The sequence below is a fragment of the Thyridium curvatum genome (genome assembly GCF_004353045.1).
Source record: "Thyridium curvatum strain D216 chromosome Unknown NODE_31_length_406039_cov_82.875441, whole genome shotgun sequence".
In the NCBI taxonomy this organism is placed as follows: domain Eukaryota; kingdom Fungi; phylum Ascomycota; class Sordariomycetes; order Thyridiales; family Thyridiaceae; genus Thyridium; species Thyridium curvatum.
The window spans coordinates 353272-367338 of NW_022156786.1; the positions used below are offsets into that span (position 1 = coordinate 353272).

At 52.4% G+C, this 14067-nt stretch overlaps 7 protein-coding genes across 7 annotated transcripts; 3 read left to right on the forward strand and 4 right to left on the reverse strand.

Moving 5' to 3' along the window:
• Positions 1-45: 45 nt before the first annotated feature.
• E0L32_005807 (uncharacterized protein) lies at positions 46-1074 on the reverse strand (the record flags this gene model as incomplete). The annotated part of the gene is made up of 3 exons (XM_031140370.1): positions 46-412; positions 473-555; positions 913-1074. The coding sequence occupies 3 exons, from the start codon at positions 1072-1074 to the stop codon at positions 46-48; spliced, it is 612 nt and encodes a 203-aa protein (XP_030995574.1).
• Positions 1075-2162: 1088 nt separating this feature from the next.
• E0L32_005808 (uncharacterized protein) lies at positions 2163-3164 on the reverse strand (the record flags this gene model as incomplete). Its single annotated transcript, XM_031140371.1, has 1 exon — positions 2163-3164. The coding sequence occupies one exon, from the start codon at positions 3162-3164 to the stop codon at positions 2163-2165; it is 1002 nt and encodes a 333-aa protein (XP_030995575.1).
• Positions 3165-3962: 798 nt separating this feature from the next.
• On the forward strand, positions 3963-4673 carry E0L32_005809 (uncharacterized protein; the record flags this gene model as incomplete). The annotated part of the gene is made up of 1 exon (XM_031140372.1): positions 3963-4673. The coding sequence occupies one exon, from the start codon at positions 3963-3965 to the stop codon at positions 4671-4673; it is 711 nt and encodes a 236-aa protein (XP_030995576.1).
• A 221-nt stretch (positions 4674-4894) lies between these two features.
• On the reverse strand, positions 4895-5578 carry E0L32_005810 (uncharacterized protein; the record flags this gene model as incomplete). The annotated part of the gene is made up of 1 exon (XM_031140373.1): positions 4895-5578. One exon carries the CDS (start codon positions 5576-5578, stop codon positions 4895-4897), a length of 684 nt encoding a protein of 227 aa, XP_030995577.1.
• A 698-nt stretch (positions 5579-6276) lies between these two features.
• E0L32_005811 (uncharacterized protein) lies at positions 6277-8680 on the reverse strand (the record flags this gene model as incomplete). Its single annotated transcript, XM_031140374.1, has 3 exons — positions 6277-7310; positions 8004-8462; positions 8515-8680. The coding sequence occupies 3 exons, from the start codon at positions 8678-8680 to the stop codon at positions 6277-6279; spliced, it is 1659 nt and encodes a 552-aa protein (XP_030995578.1).
• Positions 8681-9176: 496 nt separating this feature from the next.
• E0L32_005812 (uncharacterized protein) lies at positions 9177-10798 on the forward strand (the record flags this gene model as incomplete). Its single annotated transcript, XM_031140375.1, has 5 exons — positions 9177-9186; positions 9250-9502; positions 9577-9817; positions 10011-10304; positions 10355-10798. 5 exons carry the CDS (start codon positions 9177-9179, stop codon positions 10796-10798), a joined length of 1242 nt encoding a protein of 413 aa, XP_030995579.1.
• An 841-nt stretch (positions 10799-11639) lies between these two features.
• E0L32_005813 (uncharacterized protein) lies at positions 11640-13157 on the forward strand (the record flags this gene model as incomplete). Its single annotated transcript, XM_031140376.1, has 1 exon — positions 11640-13157. The coding sequence occupies one exon, from the start codon at positions 11640-11642 to the stop codon at positions 13155-13157; it is 1518 nt and encodes a 505-aa protein (XP_030995580.1).
• Between the last annotated feature and the right edge of the window lie 910 nt (positions 13158-14067).

Genomic DNA, 14067 nt, shown 5'->3' on the forward strand with positions numbered 1-14067 from the left:
TGGTTTCCCGGATCCCATCATCCTCTGCCCAGTCATACAACCACTCTAGTAGTCGGAGGCACCAGTCTGGGGGAACTCGAAGACGACACCGCGGCCGGTGAGCCGCCTGTAGACCTCGGAGTAGGTGTCCAGCCTGTAGTCAACGCCACCACGCTCCTTCTCGTCGAGGACGACCTTGAGGGTCTTGCTGCCGTCCTCCTTGGTGCGGAGGCGCTTGCCGACGATCTCGACGGGGTAGACGAGGTCGGTCAGGATGGCGTCGTGGACAGCAGTCAGGGTCCGCGAGCGCGGGCGCTTCTGCTTCTGGGTGTTGCGGGAGCGGCTGGAGCGCTTGGGGCGGGGGAGGATGCGGCGCGAGGCCAGGATCAGGACGTGGCGGTCAGAGAACTTCTTCTCGAGCTCACGGGTGAGGCTAGACAGATTTCATCAGTATTCGCGGGGTTGGCATTGAGGAGAAAGGGATTAGTCTTACCGCTGCTGGACGCGGTGGAAGCCCTGCAGGGAAGGGACGGGGACAAAGATGACAATAGCCTTCTTGCCGTGGCCAACCTCGATCTAATCAAGATCCAAAAGTCAGCATGCGAGCTCCAGGATGGACGACACATCCTTGGACCGCTTCCCGTCCTATTCCACGATATTGTTTGTGTAGTCAGTTCGCTTCTTCTGCGCGCGGGTTCCCGCGTGCGAGCGTGCATGTTTTTTTCTTAGGTGGCACGAAGCACACAACAGTGGTGCTCGCAACCTGGGGTTGAACCGCGCGCTCGAAAAATCGCAAAACCGTAAAACCCGCAGGCGAGCCACGAATGACCCGCCACGTACATCGATGTGGAATAGGATTCGGTTCGCAGAGTCGAGGGGATTGTTTGTGCCTTGAAATCACAATTGAGTTCCAAATGTTCAGCGGTTTCTCACCTCACGGGCAGAGACGATCTGCAGAGGGCGCAGGGCAACCTTGAGGTCGGCAGTGTTCGTCTCGAGGTCGTAGAGAGCGCCAGCGATGCTGGCCTCGAGCTCAGAGGGGTTCTGGCGCGAAGGGCTGTTGGCCGCGATCTTGTTGAGCTGAGGAGCAGACATGTTGGCGGTTGTCTGTGGTTGTCGACGTGATGGGGGAATGTGGCAGACAGGGTCGTGATCGCTCACTCCAATGCAGAAAAAAGTTCGTTGGGTCTGGAGGTTTGGGATGGAGCCCACTAATTTTCGCTAAATTGGGGTTTGCAAACCCTGACTCCACTCCAGAGCAGAGTGGCGAATCAACGACGTTGCGACTACCACCTACTCCACTCTGCTTTCGCCAGCTGTGAGACGCCAATGGCAGCTGCAAGCCGAGCTGCCCAAAGAATAACACCCAACACAACGTCCAAGACTCAGTATCTCGGGGCCTCATGATTGAGAACTTGAGAATTTGTTCATATGGTATACTTTGTATATTATGTTACATTAACTGCAGAATAGCTACATCTTTTAAATTTCGGAATCACGTGTATGCCACGCTGACAAAGACTCAATATGAAAGTTGAATTTCTCTAGCAGTTTATGTAATTCAGGATATGGCAAAAGCAAAAGTTAATTCCTACCATTTCATTTTCTTGCCTTGAGAAATGAAAACTTTAATGCCTATATACCTAATGTACGTGCAGATTGTTACAAGTCATAATGAGTAAAGTCTAGCTCGTAAAACTCGGCTCTGATCCTGTTCTCCCACCCACCCGCGAGAAGTATGATGTCAATGGAACAGAGGTATCACGGTATCAGCAATCGCTATTTCTTAATATTATAGGATCAAACAGACTCCAAGATGTAAGGGGGAAGTATATCAGAGACTTGCAGCAGCTCAATGCCAAGCTGGAAGGGAAGCTCGCCAAGGGAGGCGAGATGGGGAAGCTGAATGTGCTGGCATGGTACCCTTCCGAGACGGCCACGCAGATATAGGCGGACATGCTTCATCGCCATCATGGCGTCGTTATTGCTGATGGAAAGGCATAAGATTATACGCGTCGTTCATCTATATACGAATTGTCCGGTGAGAGAATAAAGCACGGTCTATATTGCGATTCATCGCGAGCTACGTGGACAGCGGCGGGGTTAGTCTCATGCAGAACCAGGAAGCTAACCTTCGAGGCAAACATGAGGGCTTGCCACTTGCCACTACCCAGTCTACGCTCCTATATCTCAATTTCGACCGGCCTATTCCTGATTTCGTTTTGCGGGCCACCCACGATCGACGCGTTGATAAACGCCGTTATGGGCCCCCTGTCCCTTCTGACTCGAAGCAACACCCTCGCAACTAGATCCCACGCTACCAGCCAGGCCAAGCTCAGCACGGCTCCCCATCCTGCCCACTGATTCATGACATCTTCATAATATCGTTGAACCCTGTCGAGGACAATGTCTTCGCGTCCGCAACAAGCATGGATATGTCCGAATACGTGCAGCCGAGGACGTATACGGGCTATGTGCTCCGCTAGGTGCGGACAACCCGCGCGGTGGAAGTCTCGAGCATCGAGATGTAGCCGTGGCGGGCCGTGTGTGATGATTATGTCGGGCTTGGGCGAAGTAGACCCAAGAATCCTCTCCCAGGTGTTTTCTGCGCTGTCCGGACGATATTGGAAGGCGGATATACCGTACTGAGGAGTGAGAGGACTGCCGAAGATAGTAATCCGCCGGACCTCATTCTCGCTGGATGTTTCCATCCGCGACGAATGTTGAATAAGCTTGACTGGGACATCGAGTGTGACTTGCTTGTTCTCAAGGTAGATTATATCGCCCCAGTCCAGGTCGCATCTCCCTTTCGTCTCTCCGTACCGTCGTTCGGGGTACTTTTCTAAGAATTCTTCATCCAGAAGAACGTCGTGATTGCCCGCAACAAGAATCTTGTATCTGTGCGGCTGTGATGAGAGCCAGTTCAGTCCTTGCTGCACTTCATCAAAGGACCCATTCTCGGTCAGGTCGCCGGCGTGGATGAGAATATCTCCCTTGGGAACGGCCGGCTGGGTGTTGTGCGTGTCTGAAATGCAGATAACTCTGATGGCATTCTCTGGAGGCGTGACTACGCTGACACCATTGCTGCGATACCGTAGCAATAGCCTCTCAGCCCATCGACGCCTCCGCGCCCCGCGCAGCTTGATGTTGGTCAGCACCTTTTGCTCGTGTCGTTGCTGTTCCATCGTGTTGGCGGATATCGTATTTCCAGCACAGTACTATCCGGTATTCTCTCGACAAAATACTTCAAGTAGCCCCGAAAAGCACCAGCAAGCCTTTCCGGGGTAGCTGGCGAGGTCCGGCGCGTTTCATTCTCGGAGTGGTCGTTGTGTTGTGCCAGGGTAACATTAACTCCAAGCCTGATGATCTGGTTCCAATGTATACTTTTGGTGTGGTAAGCGCTAAAGAGAGGCGCTACACTTGTAGTTAAGCATCCCCTACGGCGCTTTTTACCCCGGTGGGACCCACCCAACCGTCCATAACATTGAAACGACACCATCAGTGACTCACCTACAAAACTACCTAGGTAGGCGACAGGGGGGGATTTAAGGATATACTTACTCCTGGGCTCTTTAAAATGGCCAACACGCGTCTGTTGAATTCACGACATCTTGGTGAATTGTCTGAACGGCTCTACTCGTACTCAAATTGTATTGAACATGTTTCAAGTGACTGAATACGGCGCTAAACATTAACTATTCCATTGTGGCCAGCTGGAGTTGAATTCAAGCACTGCCACCGAACGCGACTGTTGAAACGATGTCTTTCTTGTAGGCAAAGCCTATGAAGCCTTTCCGTAGTTTGCAGGCGTCAAAGTTAAGAAAGAAATGAAGAGTGCGGTCGATGGTCCTGCTCAAATGCAAGTCATTAGTTTCAAGACATTCCAATCCACTTCATCAACCAAGTGTTTCATACGGTCAGTCCAAGTTTTCCAAACCAGGTTTCCAATATTTGATCAGGCATAAGCATCTCGCGATCACATAATGGGGTGCGGCAGCAGCCAACCCGAACAAGAGCGCCGACCTCGCCAGGTGACAATCGGAGCACCCCAGGATGTCATGATACATATTCCTCGCAACCGCACCGATCGCTACGGAGCTCCGACGCAGCAAGTGACTCAAGAGGTTGATCGAGATACTCTAATCGCAGCCCTCCACCACGTCTCGGACTTCATCGCGCTCCAGAGGCAGCATATCACCGTGATAGCTGTTGGGGGAGCAGTCAACACTCTGTTCCTTCGATCCCGGCTGATCACTCACGATGTGGACGTTTTCGGCTCTGACTTTTCCAACCAAGGGCGTGTCCTGTTGGACCGCGCTATGCACGATGCTCGGCAGAGGTTCCGTGCCCTTGGAACCGACTGGCTCAATACCGAGACACAAATGTGGATGCCTGGACCTCTGCATCAAGAACTCACTGCAGGAGCCAGGAGGCAGAACGTCAAGGTCTTTGACGGGGCGGGCCTCACCATCCTCGCTGCACCGTGGGAGTATGCTTTTTCTGCCAAGATCAATCGCATCCTCACGGGCGGTGCCCAACGTCGGCCGTATGATCTCGCAGACGCTGCTACCTACATTCACGAGTATATTCGCAGCCATGGTAATGCATCGATCCCTGTCGCGACGGCTCGGGGGTGGGCTAAACACTATCACCACGAGACGAATGACAACATCCTTCGAACTCAAGTGAACTAGGAGTATCGAGAGCGTTATGGAGGTGTCGCTTTTGTTTGAGCTGTCGGTATTACTCTCGTCATGGAACACAGATATAGCGTTGATTAGGCGTGTTGTCGGGCTTAATCGGTTTGGTTGTGGCCGCAACGCTTCTCTAAATAAAGACATGACAATAGCAAATATCGAATTCTGGCTCGTAATGTACTATCACAACCTGCTAAAGCAGAAGAAATCTACTTCAATTAAGTGAAGGATATATGAGGTGTCGATAATAGAATGTTCTTTGAAAGGAAGTCGGGGTCAGCTCGATCATCATCCTTGCTTGTCAGGATCTCTCCTTCCTCCGTGGGAATTGCTAGCGTTTCTGAGAGAGGTGCAACTTGGGTAGCCCACTCGGGTACTGCTTCATAGGGTCGAGACTCATCAGGTATCTGCCTCAGCATTTCTGCCTCTTCCGGTGTAATGAGCGACGGCATGTCGCGACGCAGACCAAGCTTGACTCTTTGGTTGAAAGAGCGCATCAGCAAGTAAGTACAGCCCGCCAGCACTGCATATCTCTCCGGATCATCGTCCTTGGGGTCTTCGATCTCTTGAATGGGCCAGTTCCTAGTCCGCCAAAAAGCCTCCAACGCGTTGCGGTAACTAAGGACCTTGTCAAGAACGATCAATTCGTATAGTCGATAAAGCGCAAACAGAGATGTGTCTTTGAAGACGCCCATTGGGGCGTCATACTGTCGAGCAGTGACCTGGCTCCAATACTGGCTCGGATCTTGCAGAATTACTCGAGGTGGCGCTGGCGGAAATTGTGGGAAGGCCTCTGGTTTCGGAACGCCATGGTCGGCCTCATCCAAAGACTGAGGAGATGATTGCACCTGCTGTCGGTTCCAAGGAGCAGATCGCAGCAATTTTTTGATAAAGTCGAACATTGGTTGGCAAAAGATGAGAATAAGATAGGTGCTTAGAGTATGAGAAGAACGCCCGGAGGAGATGATTAGTTAGAGTGAAAGTTGACCGTAGTCAAAGTGCCTAGTGTGGTAAATGGGGTGAAAGATTGCAGGCGTGAGTCGCGAGAACCATGGGGAAGTCGGCAGCGAGCCGAGAAGTGCAGCCCGCAGTGCCGCGTTGTTTCTCCCACAAAGCCCCACGGCTGACGCTTCTATCGGATGGCAGTTCGGGCAGCGCGTAGGGCACGGGGGGAGGAAAAGCTGGGTACGAAGTCGTCGGCCGAGACAGGGTCAACAGACAAAGAGAATATGTGTATACTGGTGTTTATGCAAGTACCTCAATTGTATCGGGTAAAGTGCGATACAGTGTTTGTGACGGATCGAGAGAATTAGAGCCCAAATGATGGGTAGGGTTTCTTTAGGTCCTGTTCGTGGGGTGCAATAGGTTGTCCTCGTACAAGCAATTCCTTGAGACCAAAGGAGTCTACCGACCATGGCCCCTCTTTCATTGGGATACTCTTGTAAGTATTCTGCTTACAATGAGGGTCTATTGTGACAGTTGATTATATACCGTCCTCTCTAAATCACGAACGCCATAAAGTTAAAGTTGAACATGCACCAGCAGCTCTGGCCCTGGCCCGATTCACCTCTTAGATAACAGAAATGGGTTCATGATTGGACTAAGATCGTCTCTCTGTTGGCATCTGGGGCTGAACAAAAACACAGCACATCCACATCGGATACAGCGGGATGGAAACGGACGCGCGAGCATTGCCTTGACCACCCGCACCCCCTTCGCCGCCTTCTCCACCTCGGCCTCCTTCACCGCCTCTACCTCCGGCACCTCCGTTCGCAAGCCCGCCACCGCCGGCGCCACCCCCGACGAGAACCACAGGTTCGACAGCCCCGCCGGGAGCCTCTCCGGCGACTATCAGGTCCGCCATCAAACGTTCAGGCCGCTCCCACTGTGGACGTTCGAACAGCCTCCCACCCGCGCCATGGGGCTGGGGCTGGCCGTGATGATGCCCGTGACCCCCGCGCCGCGACGGAGTCAGAACGCAACACATGATCAAGGTATATATCGTAGCGTGCGCCTCGGCACGAGCGTCTGCACTGCCGCCCGTGCCGCCGTCCCCTCCTGAACCACCCACTCCTCCGTCGCCCCCCGGGCCGCCTTTACCTCCTCGTGCGGACCCGCCGATGCCTTGGCCCCCTTGCATGGCATGACCATACAAAGGGGGAGCATGAACATCATGGCCTCGGACGGTAGTGTCTTTGTCGCTAGACTGTGTCGAGTCGCCGCTAGGCTGATTGTTGGCGTGACCATCCGCTACGCCATGCCCTCCACTGCCCCCGGGTTCTCCCAAACCACCTGGTCGCCCTCGTCCACCTGGTTCGCCTCTGCCACCCGGCTGCCCTCTACCATCTTCTCTTGGGGTCGAGTATACCCTGCCATCAGACAAATATGGCTTCATAGTCTGCTGCCCGTTGCTCGTCAAAAACTGGATCCTGTGGTGCCTCCGCTTGCAAGTACACTGGTAGACGTAAACTGATGCGACAACCCCCAGGAGAAACACCCCCAACACCACACCAACAATAATCCCGACAGTGCGGTCCTGAGTTCCAAGGTCGTTGCGCTTGCCGAACTCATTCAAGTTGGTGGGCTTTCCAGATGTGGAGAAGATGTGCCTGGAGACATTGTTCCCTGATTCATCTGAGAGTTGTACAAGGTACATTCGACGTTGCTGACTTGATTTGCAAACTTGGCGTTTATAGGCACGGTGGTTCGCCCATGCGAGACGTATCGGCGTATGGGATGACAAGAAGCCTTTCAGGAACAGCTTTGTCTCGAACAGTTATGCCTGCTAGCCTGATTATATGAGCATAACCGCTATTCGACTGATACAATTCGAGGTCAGCTGGCATACCGGTGGGCACTTTCCTCAGCCTTGTAGCGTTAGTCACTCTCCGAGATGCCTCTCGAATCGGGATCACCGAGCTGTTCTTCTCTTTGAGGCTGACCAGATTCTTCTCTTGAGCATGCTACCACACCTGCATGGATCCAAAGCGACTGACCATAGAGAATCCAGTGATCGAACCGATAGGCCCACTCACACTCCCTCCAAAGGATGTCTAAACACGTTCAGCTGAGCCACGATATGCAGGCCTTGTCTCTTTATGCAATGCATCATATCATGGCAGCATTCGAAGGAGCAGCATTTCTAAAGTAGAATGACTTTGATCACCGGGCATTCGATAGAATAAAGAGACAGACTTATGAGCTATTCCGAGTGAACCAAAACGCATCAGCGCAAGTACAGACCGAGACATCCGAGTTCTTTCTGTCTTCATCTTTTCTGCTCCGCTTGGGAAGGAGGTTTTCGGGGGTCAAATATGCCACCCACACCCGCTCCACCCATGGCAATTTGTCCTGCCTTGCTTGCCGCCACAGGGGCGCCCATACCGGCTCCGCCCTCTCCCTCAGTCTTGCCTGCTCCATACGCAGTACCACCCACCCCAGTACCCCCAAGTTCGTTGCCGTTCGCCGTTCGCTTTCCTCCCGTTCCTATGCCTCCGTTGGCTTGAGCAACCTGGCCATCCATTGTCTGGACTGTCGCACCCCCTCCGAAGCCACCCCCTACGACTTTGTGGTTTGTGTCGTAGATGGCGAAGAGTGTATCGCCTTTCTTCACGTTCAAGCTGAAGCTCGTGATCTTGTCCCCGACCACGACGTTTCCATGGTGATCCTTGCGGGATTTATGGATGTCTATTTTGTAGGGAATCTGGAACTTGTTTCGAATCTCAGTCTCAAACACTTGGACTAGGGTACCGCTGATTATCTTGAAGGTATCATCCGCCTTCAGCTCTAGGATCTGTCAATAGTTCATTTCTCAGTTATCGGGCCATAATGTACATACGCTCAGGCTTGAGGCCTTGCACGATGCATCGGACATCCACCTGTCCGAAATCTCCCATGATCCTGAATCGGTTGGCGGGCTGCGGCTTGGAGGTAATAGAAGTGGTCGTTTCTAATCCATCCGGAACAAGTCTTAGAAGGCGTGGAGGAATGTGGAGGACAGACATGCTGCTTTATACACACACATGGAGAGCAGTGAAGTCGAAGCGAGTTCTAAACCGTCCTTCAATATCTAGATTGGCCAATGCTTGATTGCGACTAGAGCCAAGACTTTGCATTGCTTACTGCCATGTCGGAAGAGGCAGATCTGCCGAATGAGCTCGTGGACAATGTTGACACCAAGTTCTTTGAACGAATGAAGACGGCATGACATGCAACGCCACGCTGACTGATATTCTGACAAAACGCCTCACAGATACGAGAGCAGTGACTAGATACATGTATTAGAAGCTCGGCCCCGCGTGTGCTACATCGGATACTGGCCATTAATACCGAAGGTAGGACGGATGTCGTATCAACATGCAGCCCCGTACCCGCTCCATGCAATGCATGCCACGTCACAAGTACGTCGATTGAACAAAGCTGAAGAAGGTGTGCCATAATGGAAATCTTGGGTCACTCGAGACATCTTACGACGCACGAATCTTGAGGGAGGCCATCACGATGTTCTCGCGTGCGTCTCTAACGATCAGGATATTAGGCATCAGTCCGGGGAGCTTGACGACCGACTCGCTAGAAGAGAAGTGCAGAGAGTTCGGCTGCACCGAGGAGCCAAAGCGATGGTTCAGTCGGGGACGGTACGGGGCGGATGGGCACCCCCTCATAACCTCGCTAGCACGGCAAGGAGAGTCGGATACCGCAACAGTGTCATTTCCATCTAATGGCCTGAAGCAACGGGCGCTGAAGAAGTTCTCTGGTGCAGGTCTGTCGACAGACGACACTTTTGCGGGCCTCACGGTACTGCACTCGGACCCAGAGCCTGATCTCGAGTATGGATTTCTATGCCCTCTCTGGATGAGCAGGGAGTTGGTCCTTATTGTGTTGGTTTGCTAACATTGGGTAGCATTTGTGCGATTCATGGCTTGAATGGCAACGCTTTCGATACATTTGCCTGGGGAGGCCGCGACATGTGGCTTCGTGATTTCTTGCCCAAGTCATGGCCCCAACATGCCGATCACAAGGGGGTTCGAGTGATGGCATATGGATATAGCTCTCTTGTGCAGGATGATATAAACACGACTGGCTTGGATGAATGGTCTATGGGCCTTCTCCAGAGCGTCGCCGCCGTGCGGAGATCGCCATCTGTATGTGCTTGAGCTAGCCCGTTCCGATTTCGACAAACTGTTGATATGTTGAATCAACGATAGGAACGGTCTAGGCCCCTAGTATTGGTTTGCCATTCGCTTGGGGGAATCGTCGCTAGGCAAGTACGTCGGGCTCGCAGAACTCTATTTCTGATGACAGTCGAAGACACGGCTTACACTTTTGCTTCTTTAGGCCATGATCAGGTTGGAAAAGTTCGCTCCTGACGGACTGCAGCTTAAACATTGCGGTCTTCTCTTTCTGAGTACTCCGCATCTGGGCACCATTGAAGGAAACTGGAACGACTTCTGGCTGCTATTCGCAAAAGCCGCAAAGGTCGCCCGAGGTCAGGCTTTCACTCAGCTGCTCAGCGCTTTCAATCAAGCGTCGGTCAATGCACAAGAGCTATACAGTGCCCTGAGACCCATACCGCCAACTGAGTGCCTGTACGAAACACAAATGACTTCTGTCGCTGGGACGAAGCGACTTGTAGGTGGTTGACCAAGCTTTGCAAGAATATTCGCTGATATGCTTCCCAGATCGTCCCGCCGGCTTCTGCTGGTTTGCTCAAACGGGCCCAACCAATGTTAAATGTCGACCATCGGACCATCTGCAAGTTCCCCGACATGTCTAATCAAGGATATTTGCAGGTACTGGACTGCATAGAGAATGTCAGGAAGTCTGTGGTGACGGGCCAAACCCGCGAACGGCAGGATGGAGAGGGAGGCGAGGCGGTCGACGGCCGTACCGAAAACTCTGACACAACGGGCTTCATCAAAGGCGGTAATTCGGTTGGCGGAAATGCAAGAAGCGACGTTCCTGGGGGTATAGCTAAGGGCGGACCTTCCACAGGAGGAAATATCAACATCTCGCCTGGGTATAAAGGCACCAAGTCCTTGGCTGGCGGGGACAGCAAAGGAGGAGATGCTGTTGGGAGTGTTGCTTTCGGAGGCAATTCGGCAGGGGGGAACATAGTATTGTGATTACCCAGATATTCTGTTACACTTTGGTACTAGCTGGACAAGGCTTACCTATCCCTCCAGAGCTTTGCATCATTGATCACCTTGCCTTTCATCCCGAGTTTGGTGTGGTGAAAACAGCTTTCTCTCCATCTACAAGCCTATCCATGTACACTTCCACGACCATTATGATCACTTTGACAATAGTGAGATATCTGGGTTCGTCTGCCAAGTCACAGGATGTCTCGGTTTGTTTGTTGCATCGTGATGGGCAGGGAACAGCTGACATCCAGGTGGACCGCCTCGGCAACAACCGAGCATCCTAGTCCGAAGTCTTGTATTAACTGTCGTGACTAATTGCCTTGTTATTTTGCTCGGATTTCGAAGTGATCAAGACTGGACAGGATAAACAGACCCCTCCCTCAATGGTCATTTGAGATAGAATATCGGCGGCAGGATTGTCTCTGGATCAAGCCAACTAAATGCCCTGTTTCAAATCCTTGGGGGCTAAGGGAAGTGTTTTTTTGCTTTCGTAGGGCTGCACCTACGTCATTGTACCCCCCTGATCTACCACCCGAGGAGTAGCGCCAAGCCAGGCACAGCGCGGTGAGACCACCAATGAGCTGGACTGACGACATGGATGCTGGCATAGAACCCTCGAATCGGTGCTTTTCCTCCGGAGAATACATCCCAGTCTCTGGCAATGAGTTAGGCGTAGCTTCCTCACCCTGGGAGCCTCAAATGTTTTGCCAATCCTACCCTGTACACATATGCGGCATCCTCCTCTACCTCGTCGGAATGTACTGTTTGCACAAGCAGCATCTCTCGTTTCCAAACGCCCTCTCATACACAGCGTCTCCGGGCCATGGACTCGCAGTACCGGACGGAGCTTCCTGAGCTCCCTCTAATCACCCTCGATACCACTCTTTCAGAGCTATATCGAAAAGCTAGCCCCAGGAATGCCCACAAGAACATTATCCAGGTGCTCTGCGGCGTCAACTCCGGCCTCGAGCTCAATTCCAACTTCCCGAGAAACGCCAAGTACCTCTACCAGGATGGCCCCTTCAACAGCGTCCCCAAGAAGGAGCTGACCGCCGACAATACCGAGCTGCAGCGTTCACTTGCCATCAAGTATCTCTCTCTCATCCCGCAGCGCGATGCCTTCATCTGCGGCAACGCCAAGGTCGCCTTCTTTAATTTGGACGAGTCGAGCGAGGCCGCAAAGCACGATCGCCAAGAAGTCCAGGCCACCATAGAAGCTCTCGACCCCAGTCAAAGGCCCCAGCTTGTCTTTTGTCGGGGTCCCGAGATGATACCGGACGTGGACGAGAAGACGGACTTGGTTGCATATAAGCTGGCAGTAGATGGCCTTCAAAAGTATCCCCTCACTATCGACTTGGAGACGCACTGGTTTCTCAACACGAAGGCGGCGTTGGCAACCTCTGGCCTGCCAACACCGTCGGCGAAGATCATCGAGATTACTGGTTACAGTCCGCCTCCCGATACGCGCTGTGTGCATTGCAAAGCCTCGGAGGCCATCTACATCCAGTCCGGCTGCGTGGGGAACCGCTCTCTGTGGGTAACCAGGCACAAGCAGGAGATCATTGAGGCTATCGGGAAACACCCCCTCCCGTTTGTCGTGAAGAACCAGCAGAGCTTCGGAGGTGCTGGGACCTATGTCATCACGACCGAGGATGAGAAGCGCGAACTGATTACAGACTTTGACAAAGAGGTCCTGCCGAAGCTGCTGGCGCATGTCACTGTTGTCAATCACCACCTCAACCCAGCCACCATCATCATTAGCGACATGGTCAAGGACGCGATCGGTGACTATGGAATAACGTTCTTCGTCACCGAGAATGATGACCCCATCTTCTTGGCTGTATCACAGCAGATGATCGACGACAACAGCGCCTGGATAGGCTCGATCATCAACTACCAGGAGCAGGACGAGCTCAAAGCGAGATTCGTCCCCATCATGCGGCAGACGGCGGCATGGCTACGGAAACACGGATACTACGGTCCCGTCGGCGCCGACATCCTCGAGACAGCCCCCCGAGACGGGGAAAATAATCTCAACATTGTCGATCTCAACGTGCGCACATCCGGCTCGCTCTGTCTGCCGTTGCTGCGCCGGCACTTTACGAGCCGGGGACTGCACTGCGCAAGCAGCTTCTCGATCGCCGTCGAGGGCAGCCGCGCCGACTTTTTGCGGCGCTGGAAGGAAGACTTTGAGGCCGGACGGATGTGTATACTTAGTTGGTATGAGGACAGGACAGCCGGGGAGAGCCTGGCGGATCTTGCGGTAGGTGGCGAGGGCGAGGAGGAGCTGAAGCAGGGGATCGATAAGGTGAGGGCCATGACAAAGAAGGTCACGTTTTGAGTCTTGTGAAGGCAATTGAGCGATATCAGAAGGTTATAGAATCATGGAGTTATTGGGGATACACGGATTGGAAGTAATAGAGAAGAAGGTGGATGCGATATCCATACTAGCATGCCTGTGAGCCTAGACATCCTCTTTGTTAGCTATATGAGACTAAAATACAGCGGTTTTGATCAGCAAGGTCGCGTGGCGCAATTGGTTAGCGCGTCAGACTAATAATCTGAAGGCTGTGAGTTCAATCCTCACCGTGACCAAGCCTTTTCTTTTTTGCCTTTTGCTACTTTCCCCCTCACGCATCGAAGTCCTTGAATGGATATAATCACTTGCGAGACTACCTAGGTACTATCATACATTAGTTATGTCACTGTTTTTCAGCTTTGGGTGCCTTGGTCTTGATTCAGCCGAGCTGTAAATCTTCAGTAGTTAGTTTACTTGCTCCTTCTTAATAAAGTAATCTCAACATTATAGAGCAATGCTTCATACTTTTTGGAGACACACGATTGATCTATCTTTTTTCTCATCTTGAATTCCTTGACTTTCATGCTCAATCCAAGTGGTGGTATCACACCTTAAAGTGGTAAGTAGACATGAGCAAGCAACCTGAAGTTCAAGTGGGGGGCACTAAGAAAAAGTCTTACCCCTGCAACCACAACTCACAACATCTGCAGGCCCGGTTGGCAAAAAGAACAAAGAGAATCATACAACACTCTAGAGAAAAAACAATACCGTATCGCAAAAGAATAAATCTCTGGTCACGGTGAGGATTGAACTCACAGCCTTCAGATTATTAGTCTGACGCGCTAACCAATTGCGCCACGCGACCTTTGTTGATGACGGGCCGAGCTCCCCCACAGTTCAAGAAGCTGGTTTAGGACTGGGCGGGGAGATATCGTCAACTCTGTTCACACTA